The sequence below is a fragment of the Pseudochaenichthys georgianus genome, chromosome 13 (genome assembly GCF_902827115.2).
Source record: "Pseudochaenichthys georgianus chromosome 13, fPseGeo1.2, whole genome shotgun sequence".
NCBI lineage: Eukaryota > Metazoa > Chordata > Actinopteri > Perciformes > Channichthyidae > Pseudochaenichthys > Pseudochaenichthys georgianus.
Genome location: NC_047515.1, coordinates 36,186,350 through 36,209,642, shown reverse-complemented (window position 1 = coordinate 36,209,642; position 23,293 = coordinate 36,186,350). Strand labels below are relative to the sequence as shown.

The 23,293-nt window shown below is 43.4% G+C and overlaps 1 protein-coding gene across 1 annotated transcript in view; it reads right to left on the bottom strand.

Moving 5' to 3' along the window:
* Positions 1–3,914: 3,914 nt before the first annotated feature.
* clmpb (CXADR like membrane protein b) overlaps positions 3,915–23,293 on the bottom strand; it is a 77,604-nt gene continuing 58,225 nt past the window's right edge. The window contains exons 3-7 of the mRNA XM_071205214.1: positions 22,516–22,720; positions 17,657–17,824; positions 16,244–16,366; positions 15,640–15,781; positions 3,915–8,896 (exon numbers count right to left, since the gene is read on the bottom strand). Of these exons, the coding sequence (XP_071061315.1) occupies positions 8,563–8,896; positions 15,640–15,781; positions 16,244–16,366; positions 17,657–17,824; positions 22,516–22,720 (972 nt within the window). The 3' untranslated portion in view covers positions 3,915–8,562. The remainder of the gene's footprint in view (positions 8,897–15,639; positions 15,782–16,243; positions 16,367–17,656; positions 17,825–22,515; positions 22,721–23,293) is intronic.

Below are 23,293 nucleotides of genomic sequence, written 5' to 3'. Positions count from 1 at the left end.
CGTTCCTTAGCTCTGCCTGTACTTATAGGTTTTTCTGTATAAGGCAGCAACCTTTTGATGGCCTGAGCCCTTCAGATTCTTCCAATAAACACTGATGTGTCCACAGTCCATTTGTGATGTTGAAAATGTATCTTGATATCATGCAAACTGAAGTCCCCCTTATCAGTATGACATTTGTTCATTTTTTTACAGAGAGGACCATCCTGGCTCTTTTCATTCGGAGCCCCACGATCTCTTCTGGTTCTGTATTGATGGTTCCTCTCCATGGTTTAGAGAATATTATAGATCCAAGACGGGCCTCAGAGACAAACTTACATTTACAAATCTGTCTGCTAGTTCAGCACCACGGGCAACGCCATGGATTTATCAATACACTGCACAGTAAGACTGATATTTCACAGCTCAGGTCGGGGCCATAGATTCTAACTTGCACAAATCCCAGATGGAGGATCAATGAGTCAGGCAATAAACTAACATATTCCAACAAATCCTCTGCCCCTGCACTCTCTCGGTGCTCCTGAATAACGAAGAGGGGGCTAGCAAAGGGCATGCATTTTGAATGGCATCGCTCCTTAAATCGCTTACTGCTCTAACTGTAAGTTTGGGAGAAATAACACATGTCTGAAGTCTGAGAGTCTGAGGGTGAAATCCGCAGCTGAGTGCTTCTCCTCTTTAGAGCATAACATTATGGATCTCCTTTGTCTAATTTAGCCTGCAGTTAATTTGACTTGCTTGCTCTATTCAAAGATAATCTATCATTTATTGCCTAATTTTTCAATTAGATGGACTAATAGCTTTGAGAATTAAGATTCTAGTTGAATTGATAGTCATGCATCTTGCTTCCTCGCTTTAACAAGGACAATCTAATTCTTTAACGATTAAATATTGAGACTATTGTAAGCTTGTGACGCTGGTGTGCAGACATTTTTGGACACAGCACCAACAAATGTGATTCTTCGTAAATGAGAAGCTCTGCATTAACATAGTTTCACTAAACCTTAATGGTCAGACAATAGCAATGTAAATTAATGCTCTCATTTTTCAGAGATGTCACATTTGCATTAATCATAATTAAACCTGTCACACAGTATGCGTTCATTTACAATGTAGTCTCCATAAATGGTTAATTTCTCCTTAATCTATCTATATGCAAAGTAAACTTGAGTATTTAAAGTGGAAAAGCAGGAGCAGTGGACGAGTGTCAAAAATAGCATGCTATTAACCTCTCTATCTGAAATGATGGCAGCCCTATAATTAGTGTAGTTGTCAGAACTGTGCAGTAGATGTGGGTCACAGTGCAATTTTCATAACCCAGAGATAATCAGCAAATACACACAAAGCACTGGTGAGACGACAGTGTTATTCAAACACACCGACAATAAAGGACGTCAATTTAATACCATCGGTGGTGAGTTAAAATATTTCACTCTTTTTACGGCTGAAGGGTATTTGCTTTCGGATGAATAAAACCCATGGATTTAAGGTGTTTTATTAAAATGAAAACAGTAACATTAGTCTACTCTAATGCTGCCCATACTCCTCTGTGTATGGTGGTGCACATTAAAGAGTCCACCAGAGGGAGCTTTAATCAAAGCCACTGTACCCACTAAAATTACTACAGTTATGTTCTTTCTTCGAGTTAAGAAGGAAAACTTGCGGTGGCTATGAAGGGATAATTTCATTTATTACTTATCTCCTAATTAGAATCTTGAACCGTAAAAAAAATCCTGGTTAAATTGGGTTACAGTTGTCTTGTGTCTGGACGCTGGAAATGGGATCTGGTGATTAGTGATAAGATAAAAACAAAAGAGGAAAACGTTGTGCAGGCCTCACAAATTTAGATTAAAAAAGGGATTTACTAACATGGCTCAGCTCCTGAAATTAGACTGTCATGTTACCACATTTGCCAGAAGCTGCCTTTTTCATATGAGATTTCCAAAGAACTAATCTGATGGTGTATGATGTGTGATTTAAGATTTCTCTCATCTCATTATGAGCCTATACGCGTCACAGATAACACCAGAGTTATCCCCAATCAACACCAGGGGGTGCAATTATATCACGGACTTCAATTCTGAAGGCCTTGTGTGGCAATCTGCGAGTATTTACTTTAGCAGATTACAGAGAAAGACCAAGAGCAAAAAGATTTGGTATTAATTAGTCTAAAAAGTTCGCTTAGAGCAAAACATGTCCTATCTGTGTCATAACATATTTATCACGTTTGGGGCTAATTAGTGTGTAAGTGTCCGTGTTAATCCACGATTGTGTGACACATCATGCTATTAGATGATTTGCAACAACACTGATGTGACCTAAATAGACAAAAAAATAGACAACATTTAAAAAAAAATTCTGAGGCAAAAAAATTCTGAGGCAATACAAATAACGGTTTTGAGTTTCCTGATGGTCCAATCAGTAAAAACACACAGCCTGTATTTATACGTGTGTGTGCGTGGGCATGCCAGGGCTTATGACAGTGTCTTCACACATGGCTAGTCATGTGGAACAAAAGGCATAGAGGCATTAAACAGAAAGTGGTGAAAAGTGATCAGGCCTTCAAAATGTGATCTTGCTTAATATGGATGCTGTGTTTAATTCAGCAAGCAGTCTGAAGCCCAATCCTCAACAAGCTGATGCCTGTAATTGCATTATCCTCCATGGCGCGTTCAAGTGCATTTACTCAGAGTATTATTTCCACTCTTTTAACCCACTTGCCAGTATTTTTCGTACCTTTTGTGTGCATCCTTGAACTAGAGATAAAGTCACACACTGTCTCTTTAACCGGGGGCGACAAAGGCAATCCATCTTGGCAGTTCAATAGATTATCAACATAGGAAGAACTTTTCAGAGGGAGGAGATAAATGTCAGTCAATAAGTGGCTGACAGGTCATGGATATCGCTGACCCTGTTGCTACGAGCTTGAGTGTCACGTTGAAAAGGAGGAGAATAGGAGGCTTCTACCGAGTGTCCGCATCCTCAGCTACTCTAAGAACACAGATAATAAGAACAGAGATAATACTGGGCTTAGTTACAGCTCTATAAAATAGGACGTCTATATGTGTAACAAAGGCCCATTCTAGTGTTGTGGTATGTTTAAGCCATGGATGTGTAAAGAATCTGAATGGTTCCTATTTATTAAAATGAAAGTGCATACTCTTCATTACTCTTACATGAATACAACATTTGTATAAAGAAATAAAAATCACTACTAAACATTCTGCCACTGTATTCAGTTATAAATGCCCAAACAGTAGCCCTGTTGTGAGCATGCCGATGCTTACATGCTGGTGTTTAGCAGGCATAATGTTAGCCATGTTCAACATCTATGATTAGCATGATGGAATTCTAATCTTTGCTAATAAGCACTAAGAAGTACTCTTTAGTGTACTAAGAGTAGCAGAGGCTGATGGGAAGTTCAATTGTTTTTAAGGTTTTCCAAATGAGAAACTGAAATGTTCATATTTTGATCAAGCTATTTCACGTCATCTTGAAGGGGGGCAAGATAAATCCATTTTGAGATATTTTCAAGATAAGTGAAAAGTGACTTTACATTACTAAAAAGACAGTTTGGGGACTATGTATATCTGTCCAACATGCAATGGCAATCTATAGAGTCCTTTTGAGGTATTTCATGTTTTTTCACGTCAACTGAAAATACCTAAAAGTTAGTTAACAGAATTTGTTATTGTGTGAATACGTTAGCAGGGACTTTCCGAGTGAAGACAATGAAAGGGAGACTTGCACTAATACTTTCCCAAACCCATTGCACAGAAAAGACACAACACATATATCTCACTTAGGACTGGAGTGTTACAAATATTCAGTGTGATTCTTGATTTTTTTCAAGTGTTACTCTTTAAAAAAAAGGCGATACTCCAAATCAAGATGCAACAAGACCAATTAAGTTGTCATTGAATATTTTATTTGCAAATGAAAGAGTAATAACTCAGAAGTCGTAAAAATATACATTTTTTACTTGTGATATTTACATGGATTGTTTTCATCAAACGAACAAACAAAACATTTCTGTACTGTTTTTATAAAACCAAAGAGAAGCCACGGCAGAAAAAAGATGAGAGTAAAGTAAACAAAAGTGTCTTACATTTCCCTTTAGTGACGCTCAGCGTGTCTTCCCCTGACATCGAGACAATGTCGTCAAGGGAAACCGCTGACCACACAGATCCCACGCAGGCCCGTGATGAGCAAAGCACACAAAAAAAGTGCAAAGTACATGGATGATGAGTTCAAAGCAAAGAAGAAGACAAAAATAAAGCTTCATAAAATCTTCTGTGAGTATATTTACAATTGTAGATTTTTTTTTTTTCTAATATTTTCAGTCGAATACAGTTATGTTACATCAAAGCAAAGCATTCCCGTTCGTCTGCTCAATCTCCTTTGACATGCAGGTACCGTTGCTTTCCTTATTGAGGTGGAGCCCCCGTTCATCTCCTCACTCAAAAGAAGCAATACATCACATTCCCCTATACTGACAAACAAGGCCAAACCACAGCCTTAGCATCACTTCGCCCTGCTCAACAGCTTCAATCAGAAATAAAACGGCTTAATAGAACATAAAAAATAGTGGCTACATGAGATTCATACACCTATCATATAACGCAGGATAACCACTTAATGATTTTAATGTTTACTGCACCTTTCAGTGTTGATAATAAGACAATATACGTATAGTGCTGATGGATACTGTTTTAAAGAATGATATTGGATGTGCTGCTGACGCCGTTTAAGACTTCCCTCCTGCACTCTTGACTGAACTGACAAAAGCTACTTAAAATGAACTTGTTGGAAAAGAGCACAGGTTTGTCCGGCCACAAAGCTGCACACATGAGAGGAGAGACGCAACGCGAGGGCTCATACACTGGGGAACCTGCCACCTGAGACCTGCAGTTGCTGGGAAGCCAATCAAAAAGCTTGGAGGAATTTAACAGCTGGAAGACTTGCATCCCGTCCTCCACCTCCACTGCGACTTTCATCTGTAGTGGAGGGAATTTCAATGGCTCGTAATCAATCCTGTTATACTTCTCCTGAATCTCAGTACTACTCTCAGACTCCCACGGGGGAAAAAACCTCTTGAAGCTTATACTATCCAGATTGTTGAAATGCATAGGAAGTTTGAGTGCATGTGTGTTTGCATGCACATTTCTGTGTGTTTTGTTACAGTAGCTGTGTGTGTGTGTGTCCTGTGTGATGCAGAGTAAAGTGAGCCTTTTCTGTGCTGCGTTTTGTATCCTGGTTCCATCAGTCAGTCGTAATAACTTCAGACATTCAATCCATCAAATTGATTCTGAAGGAGCTGAAATAACATGACTTCTGGGCTTTTGTTTGTGCAAGCTGTGTGTGTGTGCATGTGCAACTGTGAATGTGCATGAAGCACACACCTGTGTTTCCGTGCGGACCTGAATGTGCCATGTGTACCTGTTTATGTGTGTGTATATACAAGTTTAAGCGGTTTTGGATGTGTGTGCACCTTGAGATGCCATGTTAAGAGACAGCAAGAGCCAGGAGAGAGCGTACAAGTGGCCTCCAGAGCTGACAATATTATGAATTATGGACGTACTTTGTCTCGAAACACCCCCCCCACAAGCAAGAACACGACTGCTGCCTGTGAAGACAAGTTCAATATGCATAAAAAGTCAGTGAAAACTAAAATAAACCCGGCCAGTCTGCAGTCATATCAATTTGGATAGAGGTTACTTTGCATGACTGGATCCTCCGCACTCATTGAATGGCTAACATGAGAGTGTGTGGGTGTGGCCCAAGGGCTTATACTGAATTGACATGCACACACCCACAGAGACACACTCACACACATTCACAAACATGCATGCAAGCACGCACGCACAGTCACACACACACAGTAGCTTCCCTGCTCAGTATGAACCGCTGTCTGTAGTTGAATATAAAAGGCTTTTTTTTTTCTTAACTTTCCCTACAGGTGAGTCACGTGAGAAATCCCACAAGTGAAGTTAAAACACAGGTGCTTTTTAGACAGATGTTGGTTTCCAAAGTGTTGAGGTTCAATTCATCTTGTGGATCAGTGTGGACATTTTGAGGGTTAAAGCTAAGCTATAATATTGAACGCTTTGGACATACTGGTAAGTGGTCCCTCTTCGAACCTGAATTGGAGCGTAATTAGTATATCCTGAGAGTACTTTAAAATAAAAACCTCTTATTTCCTTTGACACTATGAAGAACGGCATCACACATTTCTAAGGTGATTTATACACACGTGGGAATACAAGTATGGCGTGCCAGATTAAAGTCTAGGGTCAACCAGAATGACTTTAAATAGTCATTGCAGATTAAATGGAAACATGGCAATTCATTTTCAAGATTAACGCCTCATTCCTGCTCAAGGGGACATTTTGATAGAGGCGCCTTAGAATAGGTCACGTAGTCACCAAACATAGAGGAATATGTATCCTCTGGGGATCAATAAAATCTATACTACATCTCATGAGCATCTTGCTGGATATGGATTTATATTCTTATTTTCCTGCAGTATAATAGTTACATTAATACAGACCAAATATGTGAGAGGTGACATCAGAATTCACTTGTTCCCACAACATGTGCACAAAAAACAAGGTTTAATTTCACTTCTGGGTTTCCCATTTGACTTTTTGGTAAGAGGCAAACCTCTCACATACCCTTATTTAAATTAAATGACATCATGTGCGTATATCTATCTGTATATACAATATAAAACAAGACTGATTACACAATGTACAGTACATTGTCTCATGGGAACGCTTTCTCACCATGGATAATTTACTCTGCTGGGTGCTTCCTATAGGCTACATCTGTTATTATAGGGCAAGTTCTGTGACATTGTATCGTTCAGTATTTGCTACTGTTGAGCCTCAAAGCTGGATGTGAACAGAGACTTAACTACTGGTGTGCTGGAGATAAGGAGAAAGAAAGAAAAGCAGAAGAGGGATTGCAAAGGCACACGAGATAGGCTACTTGCCCCCTTTTTTCAGATACTTTCAATCAAACTGCACTGGGTCTGTCTGAGGAGACGACAACAAGGGGAATTGGCTGATAGCACGGCTCGACCAATAACCAAGCCGGTGCCGGTTATTCAAAGAGAAAGCAATCGAGAAACACTCCATTGTTATGCATCCAGGGAGAGCACTGTCAATGATACCATACACACCCTATACAATTGAAGTCTCTGGAAGCATACTCCCTTCATTCAGACAAAGAAATTGTAAAATTGAACGTGAAGGTCAATTATTTGTGCCTTAGCTCCAATATTGATTCAGTACCTCAAAGGAATGGGATCCGCCATCTTTGTACATCTCACATTCATGGTGACAGATTTTGGTTTCAGTTCAGAAATGTAGCAGGTAAACAAAAGAGTGAAAACAATAGTTAACCCATCCTAAGGATTGGTGGCACTTCTTAATATGGATGAAAGGACATATAGCTGTCTGTCACCCCTTTCACAACCTGTTCAGAGAGAAAGAAGAACCACAGGAAAACAGAAAGAAAAGAAAGAACAAGTCCAGCTGGTCTAATAGATGCGTATCCACTATATTTAAAGTATTGACTCGCTATAGGCCTAATACATACTATTTTATTATTCAGGAAAGATATTCAGTACCAGAAAAGGATGCGGGGAGCGGGGACATATTAACGCCATTGATCTGACTTCACTGTCATTGCTACATCCGTGTACCTGAAGTTCCCCCTGCTGATTGGTTTAGCAGACGAGCTGTTTGTGAGTCAGTCTCAGGACCGCTGCGGTTTCTCACGGGTTCGTTACGAGAGCACAAAAAGAGCGAGAGCAGTGAGGCGGATGGTGTCCACGCCGCACGCGGTGTCTATCCACATGGATGGGCACACCGGCCCGGCCGTTGGGAGGGTTTGTGGTTTCGGAGCAGGTGCTGGAGGCAGCGAGTCGGAGGTGCAGGGTGACATGAATCAGAGAATCACCCCCTCCCCTCCTCCCAGGGAGAAACAAAGCAGTCTCACACTCATGTTTTTACCCTCTTTGTTTCCACCGTGCTTCGATCCATCTTTCAAAGCTCAACAGCTGTATGACTCCGTTGATGTCTGGCTGAGAGTTTGGATCCACTTCGTCATCCAGTCTTTACTGTCTCCTTTCCCCCGCCTCTCCTCTCCTGCATGCCTAATCCTTTGATTTGAAGAATACTTAAAAGCTCTCCTACTGTAGGGGGCTCCTTCCACCACGCTGCACACAATACTTCCCTCTGCCTTCCAAAGCCAAAGAGACAACAAACAAGTTTTGCCTTTGGCCTTGAGACACGAACAGTGTTGCATCTCGGGTCTTGTTTTTTCTTTTCTTTTGTTGTTTTATGTAATTCAGTTGGGGGCAAGCATGTCTTGTTTCCATTTTTAAGTATGCATTCATTAAAAGTACTTTTAGACTTATAGTATTGATTCTTGTAATTACATCCTTTTAACTAGTTGCATTTCTTTGTCTATGGAAGAGTCTCAGTCTTTGGGAGGGGGCTCGGGGGGTTTGGGCTGGGATGGGGTTCTCATGAGGCTGCAGGAGGGGGTGGGCTTTCAGTCCTACACAGTCTGAAAGGCCTTGGTCTGGGCGGGGACCATGAGGGTTGGGGGTGTGGGCCCAGACGTGTTCCTGGAGTTGTATTTGGGAGTGGCGGGGGGCTCGGGGGTCTTGGGCACCACTGAAGCGTAGGCTGGAGGGGACTGGGGGAAGCCTGGAGGCTGTCCATTTTCCTTGAGAGCTGCTACAGCCGGTGGGCGGGGGCGGTGGCCGCGCTGGGCGCTGTTGTGCACCATGGACTGGGTGGAGGAGGCCCCGGAGCGGGAGCTGCCGGAGCGGGACGAGGACAGGGAGTTGGGCTTCACTAGCTTGGCCTTGGGAGCCTCAGCATCCTCCCTGTGGGGAGAAACACAGACATCAAACAGTGAGGACAAAGTGTATTACTTATATCAGCTATGCTTCTGAAAGAGGACATATTCTGCTCATTTTCAGGTTCATATTAGTTTTTGTGCCACTACTGTTTCCATGCTTTAATGTGCAAATAGATCTTAGGTCAGCTTAGTTTGTTGGATAATCAAAACACTTAACTGGCTTTAAACATGATGAAAGACAGATCTGACAATTATTATTATTTTTTTTTTTTTTTTTTTTTGTACTTTGTCCATCCATCCATCCATCTTCTCCCGCTTATCCGTGGTCGGGTCGCGGGGGTAGCAGTTCCAGCAGAGAGCCCCAAACTTTCTTTTCCCTGGCGACATCAACCAGCTCTGACTGGGGGATCCCAAGGCGCTCCCAGGCCAGCGAAGAGATATAATCCCTCCACCTGGTCCTAGGTCTACCCCTTGGTCTCTTCCCAGCTGGACGTGCCTGGAACACCTCCCTAGGGAGGCGCCCAGGTGGCATCCTAACTAGGTGCCCGAACCACCTCAACTGGCTTCTTTCGACGCGAAGGAGGAGCGGCTCAACTCCGAGTCCCTCCCTGATGACCGAACTTCTCACCTTATCTCTAAGGGAGACACCAGCCACCCGGCGGAGGAAACCCATCTCGGCCGCTTGTAACCGCGATCTCGTTCTTTCGGTCATGACCCATCCTTCATGACCATAGGTGAGGGTAGGAACGAAAATGGCCCGGTAGACAGAGAGCTTTGCCTTCCGGCTCAGCTCCCTTTTCGTCACAACGGTGCGGTAAAGCGACTGCAATACCGCTCCCGCTGCTCCGATTCTCCGGCCCATCTCACGCTCCATTGATCCCTCACTCGAGAACAAGACCCCGAGATACTTGAACTCCTTCACTTGGGGTAAGGACTCATTCCCTACTTGGAGTGGACAGTCCATCGGTTTCCTGCTGAGAACCATGGCCTCAGATTTGGAGGTGCTGATCCTCATCCCAGCCGCTTCACACTCGGTTGCGAACCGATCCAGTGAGTGCTGAAGGTCGCAGACCGATGAAGCCATCAGAACCACATCATCTGCAAAAAGCAGTGGTGCAATCCTTAGTCCACCGAACTGCAGACCCCCCCCCCCACGACTACGCCTCGAAATCCGATCCATGTATATTACAAACAGGATTGGTGACAAAGCGCAGCCCTGGCGGAGGCCAACCCTCACCGGAAATGGGTCCGACTTACTGCCGAGGACCCGGACACAGCTCTCGCTTTGGGAGTACAGAGATTGGATGGCCCTGAGTAGAGACCCCCTCACCCCATACTCCCGCAGCACCTCCCACAGTAACTCCCTGGGAACCCAGTCATACGCCTTCTCCAAGTCTACAAAACACATGTAGACCGGATAAGCGTACTCCCAGGCCCCCTCCAGGATCCTTGCGAGAGTAAAAAGCTGATCCGTCGTTCCACGACCAGGACGGAATCCGCATTGTTCCTCCTCAATCTGAGGTTCGACAATCGGCCTGACCCTCCTTTCGAGTACCTTGGAGTAAACTTTCCCGGGGAGGCTGAGTAGTGTGATGCCTCTGTAATTGGCACACACCCTCTGATCCCCCTTTTTGAAAAGGGGGACCACCACCCCGGTCTGCCACTCCTTCGGTACCGTTTCCGACTTCCACGCAACGTTGATGAGACGTGTCAACCATGACAGTCCCTCAACACCCAGAGCCTTCAGCATTTCCGGGCGGATCTCATCCACCCCCGGGGCTTTGCCACTGTGGAGTTGTTTGACGACCTCAGTGACCTCCCCCCGGGAGATTGGCGTTGATCCCCCGTCATACTCCAGCTCTGCCTCTAACATAGAGGGCGGAGTTGTCGGGTTCAGGAGTTCCTCAAAGTGTTCCTTCCAACGTCCCAACACTCCATCAGTTGAGGTCAACAACGTCCCATCCTTACTGTACACAGCTTGGATGGTTCCCTGCTTCCCCCTCCTGAGGTGTCGGACAGTTTTCCAGAACAACTTTGGTGCCGCCCGAAAGTCCTTCTCCATGTCTTCTCCGAACTTCTCCCACACCCGCTGCTTTGCCTCGGCCACGGATGAGGCTGCTGCCCTTCGGGCCTGTCGGTACCTTGCAACTGCTTCGGGAGTCCCCCGGGATAACAAATCCCTGAAGGCCTCCTTCTTCAGTCGGACGGCTTCCCTGACCACCGGTGTCCACCAGGAGGTTCGAGGGTTACCGCCCCTTGAGGCACCTAAGACCTTGAGACCACAGCTCCCCACCGCGGCTTCGGCAATAGAGGCTTTGAACACCGACCACTCTGGTTCAATGTCCCCAACCTCCACAGGAATGCCCGAAAAGCTCCGCCGGAGGTGTGAGTTGAAGGCCTCCTGAACTTGGGCCTCCTCCAGACGTTCCCAGTTCACCCGAACTACACGTTTGGGCTTACCAGGTCTATCCAGAGGCTTCCCCCGCCACTCGACCCAACTCACCACCAGATGGTGATCAGTTGACAACTCCGCCCCTCTCTTTACCCGAGTGTCCAAAACATACGGCCTCAGGTCCGATGATACGATAACGAAATCGATCATGGACCTTCTGCCTAGGGTGCTCTGGTACCACGTACACTTATGAGCATCCTTATGTTCGAACATGGTGTTTGTTATGGCCAATCCATGACTAGCACAGAAGTCCAGTAACAAACCACCACTCCGGTTCAGATCAGGGGGGCCGTTCCTCCCAATCACGCCCCTTCAAGTGTCTCCATCATTGCCCACATGTGCGTTGAAGTCTCCCAGCAAGACTAAGGAGTCCCCTTCAGGAGCCCCATACAGGACTCTTTCCAGGGTCTCCAAGAAGGCCGAATACTCTGAACTGCTGTTGGGTGCATAAGCACACACAACAGTCAGAGTTTTCCCCCCCATAACCCGCAGGCGTAGGGAGGCGACCCTCTCGTCCACTGGGGTAAACTCCAACAACGAAGCACCTAACCGGGGACTTGTGAGTATCCCCACACCCGCCCGGCGCCTCACACCTTGAGCAACTCCGGAGAAGAATAGAGTCCAACCCCTATCCAGAAGTAAGGTTCCAGAGCCGACGCTGTGCGTAGAGGTGAGCCCAACCAGATCCAACTGGTACCGCTCCACCTCCCGCACAAGCTCCGGCTCCTTCCCCCCCAGAGAGGTGACGTTCCACGTCCCCAAAGCCAGCTTCTGCCGCCCGGGTCTGGTCCGTCGAGACCCTCCGCTTTCACTGCCACCCGTCTGGCAGCGCACCCGACCCCATCGATGTTTCCCGTAGGTGGTGGGCCCGCGGGACAGAGAAGCGGAGGTGTTGCCCACGTTGCCTTTTCGGGCTGGGCCCGGCCGGGCTCCGTGGCAAGCCCGGCCACCAGACGCTCGCCGACGAGTCCTCCTTCTGGGCCTGGCTCCAGAAGGGGACCCCGGGCTTCCTCCGGGCCGGGTATCCTCACTTCCTGTGTCGTCTTTCATGAGGTCTTTTGAACCAATCTTAGTCTGGCCCCTTGCCTGAGACCAATTTGCCATGGGAGACCCTACCAGGAACACAAGGTTCCAGACAACACAGCCCCCAGGTTCATCAGGGCACACAAACCTCTCTACCACGGTAAGGTGCTGGTTCTTCAGAGAGGTTTTGTACTTTGTGATAATTATTAATTTGAGTGAGAAAAAAAAAGGAAAAAAGAGAATATATATATATATATATTATTGTTGTATTGTTTCTGACATGTTCAATAAACTGACTAAAAAAAAAAAGAAGATATTACACACATACAATTCATGTAATGACTTACTGTTAAATTAGTAGAGGAATAGTTTATCTGAATTTTTACAAATTGTCGCAGGTTTAAAGGGTTCATATTAGTATATTGTGCCTCTACTGTGACATGTTTCCATGTGGCTCTGTTGTGATTGGTCAACCGCTTTAAGATTTCCCGCCCCCTTAGCCTATCAGTTAAAATGTGTTGAGTATAACATATGTGTTGTCACTATGTTACAGAAGTAACCAAAGGGGGGGGGGGGGGTATGTTCATTTTACATGCACATAAACCTATATAACACACTACAGGAGAGGTAACCCTAACACAAGCAATAATAATATGGCCCCTTTAAATGAGAGAAGAGGAAGACACGCGAACACAACTATAGAGGCCCTCAAAGCGAAAAGGCCAATGCCAAGGCCTTATATCTTATTTTTTTTTTAGTCGTATCTCAGATGAAGATGGACTTTTTATTAATCCCCGTGGGGAAATTGTTTCTCTGCATTTGACCCATCCTAGTGTTAGGAGCAATGTGCTGCCATTTTGAACGGCGCCCGGGGAGCAGTGTAGGGAACGGTGCCTTGCTCAGGGACACCTCGGTAGCACTTGGTCTTGCCGGGACTTGAACTGGTGACCTTCCAGTTGCCAAGCAAAGTCCCTATCGACTTCGCCACCACCGCCCCTTCACCATGTCTTTGCACCATGTCTTAAAGTTACCAAAGTATAGAACAATGTGTGTACCCCCCACCCCATGATACTTATCTGCTCAAATATTTACTGGGTTTTTCCAAGGTATATTCTTACCCAAAGTTAAATATAAATCAGGCTAGTGATCTTTTCCATAATCCTGCTGACAAGAGCTAAGCAAAGTATATTTCCCTTACACTATTCCAATACCACATTCACATGGGACCAGTTTTATAGATTACATTCAACAATAAAGCTGAATCTGATCTAATATGAAGACCTCATTTATTTCAGCATCGTAGTTTTGTGAAACAAATTTGCATTGAATAATGAAATCTGCGGAAGTCACTAGTTCCCAGATACGATTGTTAAATGACACAAAGGTTTCTGCTGAGAATGCAATTATTTTAGCACAGAAGAATAGAAACTTCATGGTAAAAAAAAAACACTATTCAGTAGCATTAATCACGGAAACCAATACAATTTATGCTGTGATGGAATTTGGATGGATTGAAATGGCAGTGGGTCTTTGCAGTTATTATACATCTCTGTCACCAGGTAACCATGGTGTGTGGGCGGCGGGGCGAAGTCAGCAGGTAATATTATCCCGTTGATATAAGGCTTATATTCGCTACAGAAATAGAAACCTCTCCACTGTGTGCTGTTCGGTACTTTCACCAGAGAAGGTTTTATAACTCTTGAAAAAAAAATGTTTTTAAGCAGAGAGGTTTGGTCTAAATCCAAGACATTCTGCGTCACTAAGGCTTTGGTTAAACTCATTAGAGGAAAGGCTCAGACTCTGAACATGGTACGAAAACAGAAAACACCACATCTACATTATTTACTGCTTGCTGTCTCCTCATCCGCTCTGTATCATGCATTGTTACATCAGTAAATATACACCCACTCCAGTGTGTCACAAAAAAAGGCAGTTTCTTTTACAAGTTTCATTAGCAGTCCACAAGGGCTGACACAGACTAGAGTGAGAAATACAAATACCATTTTAAATTAAATATTGTGGTTATTTTAAGACTTAAAAAGAGAAAAGAAATGTTGTTTTGAACAGAACCTTATATAAATACCAGCAATGAAAATAAGACTGATTATGTGCAAATGATTGTTACTGTGAGGTCCCTATCTAACAGTCTACCTCTTTGAAAATCTGCACATCCTTCCACTTCTGTTTAAATATTTCTTTTTTTTTACATTTTAATTGTTTTGTTTTTATAATTGTTCTATTTTTGATCATCAATTTACAGCTTATTTCCTTATATTATATGTGTTCGCTCCACTATTCACAAAAGCAAATTCCTTGTATGTGTAAACGTACTTGGCAATAAACCTATTATTGCATATAATATTGCAATATTAGTCAAAAATATATTGCAATCAGATTTTCTCATTCAGCCCCATTGTGACCCCTCTGCTCTGATGCCGCACACACTGTGTTGCAATATATCTTTTTTTCTGTCTCATCAGCCCCACTATGCCTTTTTCTCCCTCACTGGAAATCTCTTTTTTAAGAGATATTGCATCGGCTTATCCATGGTTGTGTTAATGTTCCAGCTTAGTTCGTCAGATAATCAAAACACTTAACTGGCTTTAAACATGATGAAAGAAGATATTACACACATTAAATTCATATAATGACCTACTATTAAATTAGGTTAGCACTTTAAGTAGTAGAGGAGTAGTTTATCTGAATTTCTACAAATTGTAGCATGTTTAGAGAGTTCATTTAATTATTTTGTACCTCTTTTGTGACAAAAAGGTATTTCTTTTTCTCCTACTACCTGTGCTCTTTTTACACTCTGTCTGAAAGTCTGCTCTGATTGTTTAGCTGGCCGGCTCTGTTGTGATTGGTCAACCGCTTAGAGATGTCCCGCCTCCCCGGGCGCCGTACATAATGGCAGCCCACTGCTCCTAACACTAGAATGGGTCAAATGCAGAGAAACCGTTTCGTTACATAGCACCTGTACTACGTCATGACAATAAGTTGAATCTTCAATCTTCTTCTTCTCTTAGCCTATCATGTACAATGTGTTTGAGCGCTGGCCAAGGGATTTTAGCCTTTGCAGACCATTGACAAGCACAACAACCTTTGTCACAAACTACAGGAAAGGGAAAACCCCAAGGAGCATAATAGGGCCCCTTTAAACTAATTTAAAAGTGTGAACTAAACTAACAGTGCCTACAGTGATGCAGATATGAAAGCACGCATGGAGAAATATGACAGCACTCATAATCACATAAGACTAAACCACATAAGAAGAATAAAGAGTGGTATTTCACCTGATCTCATTTGGAGTCTCCTCCTCCTCGTACTTCTTCTTCTCTTTCTTCCGGAAGACGAGCCAGATGATTAATATGACAATGAGGACACCGAGGGAAATGCCCACCACCGCACCTGCTACCATTCCTACATCCCTCACATCTGTGAATGGAAAAAAAGGAAGTGATGAGTATTTATTTTTGTATCGCTCACAAATACTTATATTCCATGCGCATTGCCTGGAAGTACCCCAACATGGGAGTGGCAAAATCCAATTTCACACAAGGGTTATTTCTGCTGAGCTACTATATGTGTCATTTTCTCCACATATGACCCTGACAGTCCTGGGCCTCTCCAGAAAAGAAGGTATTAGTCAGTGTGACAGTGAAACATATATGTTGGGGCATTGGTGTTGACGAGTAGCCACCAGCTTGTGTTTAGTGAGTCCCTGAAGTGTTGCAGAACTGGGGGAGGGAGAGAAGGGGAGGTGGATGGAAAAGCAGGGAGGGGTATACATGTATTTCCAGCTGCAGTTTGAAACAATAACCATCAATCAGCGTGGCAGTTTGGTGTGAGGAGAACGCTGAGAGGTCGACTCTCCCTTTCCCCTCTCCCAAAACTCACGTTGCATTGTGACCTCGATGGTGCAGTTCTCCTCCCCCACGTCATTGCTCGCCGTGCACCTGTAGATTCCTGTGCTGTCCATAGTGAGATTCCTCAGGGTCACGAGCTCGGGGTTCTTGAGATCTGCAACGTTTAAAACAAAAATAAATATTTGCGTGCAAGTGTCTGCTCTATATTGTTTCACATTCCTGCACGTTTATCAACAACGTCAATTACATTTGCAGCACTTGAGAGACAGCTGAAATGTATTTTGTGGTTGATAGGACATGATGGAGTGTTTATTTAAGAGCGAGGCGAAGGACTTGAAGAGAATAGCAGGAGCGTGTTTGTGGAGCCCCACGGCCCCATGGGATATTTAGTCATCCCACGAATGACAACCATGTGGTATTACCTTTCACCAGACTCATAAATAATGGCTACCGACGCGGTGTGTTATCGTCCAATGAAAATTAATTAGACTGACCAGGTGTTGCTCGGTGAAGGTCATTAATTTGAAGGTTTTTGTCTGTGCATAAGCCGTCATGGATGCCAGTTGAGCACCGAAGGGAAAACTGAGGCAGAGAGGTTGGCAGCCTGGGGGTGTTTACGCAGTTTTTGGAGAATATACACAGAAGGGAGAATTACCCTACCATTAGCTTTTCTGATGTAAACTGTTTAGAGGTGGATATGCCTGGTTATGATCCAAAAGGAATGCCAGAACCCACACCATGTGACTGAAGCGTGCCTCAGGGCGACTACAGAGACAATTTATTATATTATCTTTGGTGCAGGATGTAGTCGGAGCTGCCAGTGTATTACATTTGATTTTCTCCACTTTGCACACAGTCCAAGGAAACGCTCCGTTTATTCTCACTGAATGCAGGAAGGAATAGATCACTTGAGCCAGACTGACATCTCAGCGTCACTGACATCTCCAGCAGATGACAGTATCAGACTGGAGCCTCGTCGTGTTTATATAACTCATCCCTACAGAGTTCAAGAAGGAATCACAGGGACGTGTTCTGTTTGATTTCCCGGAAAAACACATGTAGTATGCATAATGTGGTCTTTAGCTGTAGATGGTACTGGCACTGTTCTTTAGATGAGAAACATGAGAAACACTTGCAGAATCGGTGGCCTAATTGGGACAATCCAAGTGCCCTTTAGTAAAGCATTGTAACTTAATGATGTGGTGAATCAGAGAGGATCGTATTTGTACTGGGCAGATTTAGGTGTCCGTGTTCGCAAAGTTATAAAATGTGAAGTTGGGAGGAGAAGAAAGAAAGACGGTGTGCTCAGCAGAACACTTCCTAGGATAAATGTTGCCCATAAAAATCACTTATATGTAATAAAATGGAATCTTTGTAGCATTCGTCTGCAGAAGCCTTGTATGATGAATCAGCAAGTCAGTGTAGTGGCAATTATTTTCCTTACCTATCAGTGCCAGGTTTGGCAGTTTGCCCAGACTCTTGCCTTTGTCGAGTACTCGCTCCCACTTGTAGTTGATGGGGTCGGAGCCGTCGCTCGACTTGCAGCTCAGCTTGACATCACTTCCCCCCAGGAGTTTGCCGTCCATCCAGCACCTCGGCTTGGAGGGTTTGACTGAAAGAAGGGAATCAGAAACATGTCAATACAAATGTGCTTCAACAAGCAAGGGTCTGTCGTTTAAGTTCATCCATTTCAGCCATTGATAAGGTTTTTATCAAACATATTGCTTTTCTGTATCAGTTATATGTTTAATTTAAAATAAATAACATTATTTAAAAAATTGTAATTCATTTTAATGTTAATTATTTTTTTAAATAGGATTTTCTTAATTTTTTTATTGGAAACATGACAAATTAGGATTTGTAGTTATTTCATTGATATAAATGAGAGATGTTTAATACTGAAGCTTTGGCCTTTGACAAATAATGGGAATAAAAGCTACTAATTTTGAACTATTTTTACTATACAAAAGACAAATGTATCCCCAATCCTTATCAATGATTAGGTTGTATGTTGACTAAATTAGCTGAATAAAATTGATTATTTCTACAAAAAAACCATAATTACTGATACATAAATTATGCCATAATGTAAAGCCAAGTGAAATAGCCTAACACGAGTGTGTCACCTCAGCATAACACACAATATAAAAGGAGCAAAGGCATAAAGGTGAGAAACTAAGAAAACAAAAGGCTTGTTAAATTGCAAAAGATAAAGTGTCAGAGAGTTAGACTTTATTTGAATATATCTATTTATATATTTGTAACTAGTGTCCTTTACAGTTCTTAACATTGATAATTCTAGCCTCACTGTCATTCCTGCAGGGCTGGTAACACACATAGAAACCCCCAGTCCCATAGGGAAAGGATCAATGTGACCGCAGACTTGGCTGTGGACGCTTGTGGTCATATGTTCTCCACAGGTCAAAGGTTTTGGTCATGGTCCAGTAGCTGGAGGCGCAGTACAGTATCGCCCGCTGATGAGCCCTGTACAGCTGCTCTGTTTAGATACATGCTGAGAGGCACTGCAAAGCTAGAAAAGCGAGAACACAACACACTGTTTTCTTCCTCCAAGTGATATTTTTAGATCAGTGTTGTGCTAAATGTGAACGTCTCTTTTGTGTTTTTGTTATGCTGTCATATTAGGGAGGTCAGATTTGAGGTATTTGGCTGTTGCTGCTTGTCACTAATGTTTAGAAGTTATTCTGTTATAGATTAGCGCAGTGATGACGTATTATTGACGGCCGACTTGGAAGTAGGAATCGTAAGGGCTCCCACGACAAAAAGCCAATTGGGTTTTGGAATATTGCAGAAAAAAAATACAGTAAGGCCTGTAGCAAACAAACGTTTGTGATACAGCCACGTTGTGTTCAGCAGGATAATCTCCACACCATTTTCTGATTTTGAAGTGTAAATCTACAGAATGAAATAGCCAACGTAAGGGTATAAACACATTGCATCACGTTGTATTGCTGCATGTCACCACTGCTCAGCTAAAGGCGGTCTTGTTTATGGCATGATGACCTTCAGCAGTCTCATTTAGTCGCTTGTTAGCAACAGCTTTTTTATGACACACAGAAGCTTCGGACATTCACAACTGGTTTTCATAACGTTTTTGTATAAAACATGAAATTATCTTATGCTTTTAGTAACCACATGATTTCTGGTTTTACACAAAGGAACCAGAAGTGGTAAAAGCCTAACTCATTCCCGGGTTTTGGAACTCATTCCTGCAATGCAAAATGCTAACATGTAGAGAGTTTGTGAGTCCGTTCAATAAAGCCAGATATCTCATGTGCCTTTGTTCTTATAACCCTCTTTTTCTTCATCCCCTCCTCATCCGTGTGTGCTTCTCGCAGCTTTGTCAGGGTCAGTTAGGCCTAACTGCAGCAGGGGCATTTTGGAGCCTCAGACACACACTCACACACACAAATTCCCAAAAATGTGATCACATTCATACTCAAACATATTAAGTCAATACATCTGCACATGCTGATTTTCCTACACAAGAACAGTGCAAGCATCCAGGCGCTACCGTGCAAGTTCCATAAAACACAAACACCACTGGAGGCGCACACACACACATACATACACACACACACACACACACACACACACACACACACACACACACACACACACACACACACACACACACACACACACACACACACACACACACACACACACACACACACACACACACACACACACACACACACACACACACACACACACACACACACACACACACACACACACACACACACACACACACACACACACACACACACACACACACACACACACACACACACACACACACACACACACACCATGTATACATCACTTCAGGGGACATTACATTGACTTACATGCATTTCCTGGAGACTGATCCTAACCATAACCAACACATGCCTAACCCTAAACCTAACCAAGTCTTCACCCTAAAATGAATGATTCCCCTCATGGGGACCTCCATTTTGTCTCCATAAGGGAGGCGAGTCCCCACACGTGACTATGTAAACAGATTTAGGTCCCCACAAGTATAGTAATGCTAGTCCACGCACGCACGCACGCACGCACACGCACACGCACACACACACACACACACACACACACACACACACACACACACACACACACACACACACACACACACACACACACACACACACACACACACACACACACACACACACACACACACACACACACACACACACACTAACCCTGGCGTGCGTACAGATACATACACTCACACATCGTCTCATGCCAAGCCAGCTACTAGCTCGGCTGCCAAGCTATTATCTTAGCGTGGGGAGCGAGGGAAAAATGCAAATGTTCGTCTCTCTCAAAATCGAAAGTGTCACCGCAAAGCTGAGGGCAATTTGTAAAAATGGAGGCACTACACTGAAATGTCTTGATGGAAGAGAGCGGAGAGTGTGTGCGAGAGGATTAACGGAATGTTCCATTAGAAAACCAATAACCGCGGGTTGAACTAATCTCCCATGATGTTTTAATAAATCGCCTGCTTTCTGACATTGAGAACGCTCGTGCTTCTCCCGCTGGACTTTGTGGCTGGCTTTGTAGCGAAGACGCTCCCTTTTTTGCTGTCTGTCCTTCAGAGTTACTTAGCAATCTGAGAGAAGCGACACATATCACCACCATTGAGCTAGTTGTAAAGCTAAGCCATTTAAAAACCATCTGTATTTCTGGGAAATTAGGAAAACAAGAAGACTGAACAAGAATGAACAATGGTGACTTTGCTGTGGCTTATGACGCCAAGACTGACTTTAATATAGTTGCAAAAGCAAATACATGACTTCCTAAGAAGCCTTTCATTGGTTAGATTGATGACAGTTGACTTTTTCCAATGTCATTTTCAACCATAACATTTTATTACAGGATGTTGCTCAAACTTAGAGAAGGGTCTGTTTCTCCCACAGAGGACACAAATGTATTAGCGAGTGCAATAGGCATATCAATAATTTAACTTGGTGCTTGCCTGTATAACTCATAAACATCATCAATCATAGTTCTCCAGACCTTGTCGCATGTTTCTGGTCTCACCTCATCAACAAACCAATCCAAACCAACCCAAACAGCACGAGCAAAATCAAATCACACTGTCTGAATCAAATTGAATCATTAGGACAGTCAGCATGAAGGAGGAAATGTGCCAGGCTAATGATTCAGTGATTAGGTCTGTGTGTGTGTGTGTGTGTGTTTGTGTGTACAAATGGGTGTGGGTCTCTTCATGTCTCATACAATGTGTCTGACAACCAGGGGCGGTTCCGGGGGGGGGGGCAACAGGGGCCAGTGCCCCCGTAACACTGACCAGGGACCCCCCTATGGCCCCTCTCCAAAAAAAGGCTACAATATTACGATTTATTGGAACTAAATCAAATCAGAGACCCGGATGTACAGTGGAGATTAAACTGTTCATAACCTTATATAAAAGCAAATATTTTTTATGTCACTTAATAAAGGTCACCTATTATGCAAAATCCACTTTTTCACGTATTTTATACTTAAACATGTGTCCCCTCTGTGTAAAGAGACTCTGAAAGTTTCAGGAACAAAGATTCTCTCTCTTTTTGTCCTGATCCATTTATATAAAAACCTGTCTGAAAATGAGCTGATCAGATTTTGGCCACTGTATGATGTCATAACGATTTTTTGGCTTGTGTAACCATTAGCCAATCACCAACCAAGGTAACCCCCCCCCCCCCTCCTTATCACTTGAATCTCCTCCTAGAACCATTGTGTTATTTTTAACCAAATGTCTCTCAGAGGGGCGTGGGGAGCGGATCAGATTTTGGCCACTTTCTGATGTCATAACGATGTTTTGCCCCCTTTTTTGGCTCCTTATTTTCATCTACAGTAACAGACAGAGAATCAGCACTTTTGAAACAGGGCTGAAACAGAGGGGATTATGGGTAATGCTGCAATGATCTGATTGGTATTTGGAGCCAAACACTTCAGAGACATGTTCTGTATATATCTGAGAGCTATAATATATTGATTAAAAACAGTATAATAGGGGACCTTTAAAATACTAAAACAAATGCTATAAATGGAAAAAACTACTAAACAAAGGACTGTAACTTACATTTACAAAAACAAATAACTTTACAAAAACAAATACCAATTACTGTATTTTATGTTTATTTTACACAATTACTTTATACTGTCTTTGTCTTTTTAACCCGCTTTTATTGGGCCCCTCTCATGAAATAACTGGCCCCAGCCCGGCCCCCGCAGTACAATTGGTCTAGAACCGCCACTACTGACGACACTCACCCAGCACAATGAGGTTGACCTGGCTCCAGTGGTACTTTCCCCCAGTCTTCACTTTACAGTAGTATTCCCCGGAGTCGCTGAGCAGCAGGTCGCTGATCATCAGGGAGGCGTCCCCCCCCAGGTACTCGCCAGCGAAGGACAGGCGGCTGGCCTCGCTGCTCGTCGCCTCATTGGTGTACACCTGGCCCCCAAAGAAGGTGATGATCTAGATAATTGAAGAGAATAACATTTGAGATTAAATTAAGCGTCGTTCACTGAATTCACGGAGCATTCTGACAGCAGGTTTCAATGATTCACAGGTTTCTTAATCATGAACACAATGAAAGTCAAAGGCTTTTCCAACAGTACAACATACAGTAGACTCAAAGGTCCCATATTATACTGTTTTTCATCAATATATTATATACAAAACATGTCTCTGAAGTGTTTGGCTTGAAATACCCCTCAGATCATGCCAGCATTACCCATAATCCCCTCTGTTTCAGCCCTGTTTCAAAAGTGCTGATTCTCTGTCTGTTACTTTAGATGAAAATAAGGAGCCAAAAAAGGGGGCAAAACATCGTTATGACATCATAAAGTGGCCAAAATCTGATCCGCTCATTTTCACACAGGTTTTTATATAAATGGATCAGGACAAAAAGTGAGATAATCTTTTCTCCTGAAACTTTCAGAATCTCTTTCCACAGAGGGGACACATGTTGATGTGTAAAATACATGAACAAGTGGATTTTGCATAATAGGTGACCTTTAAGACTTAATGAGCAAAATACATAAACTA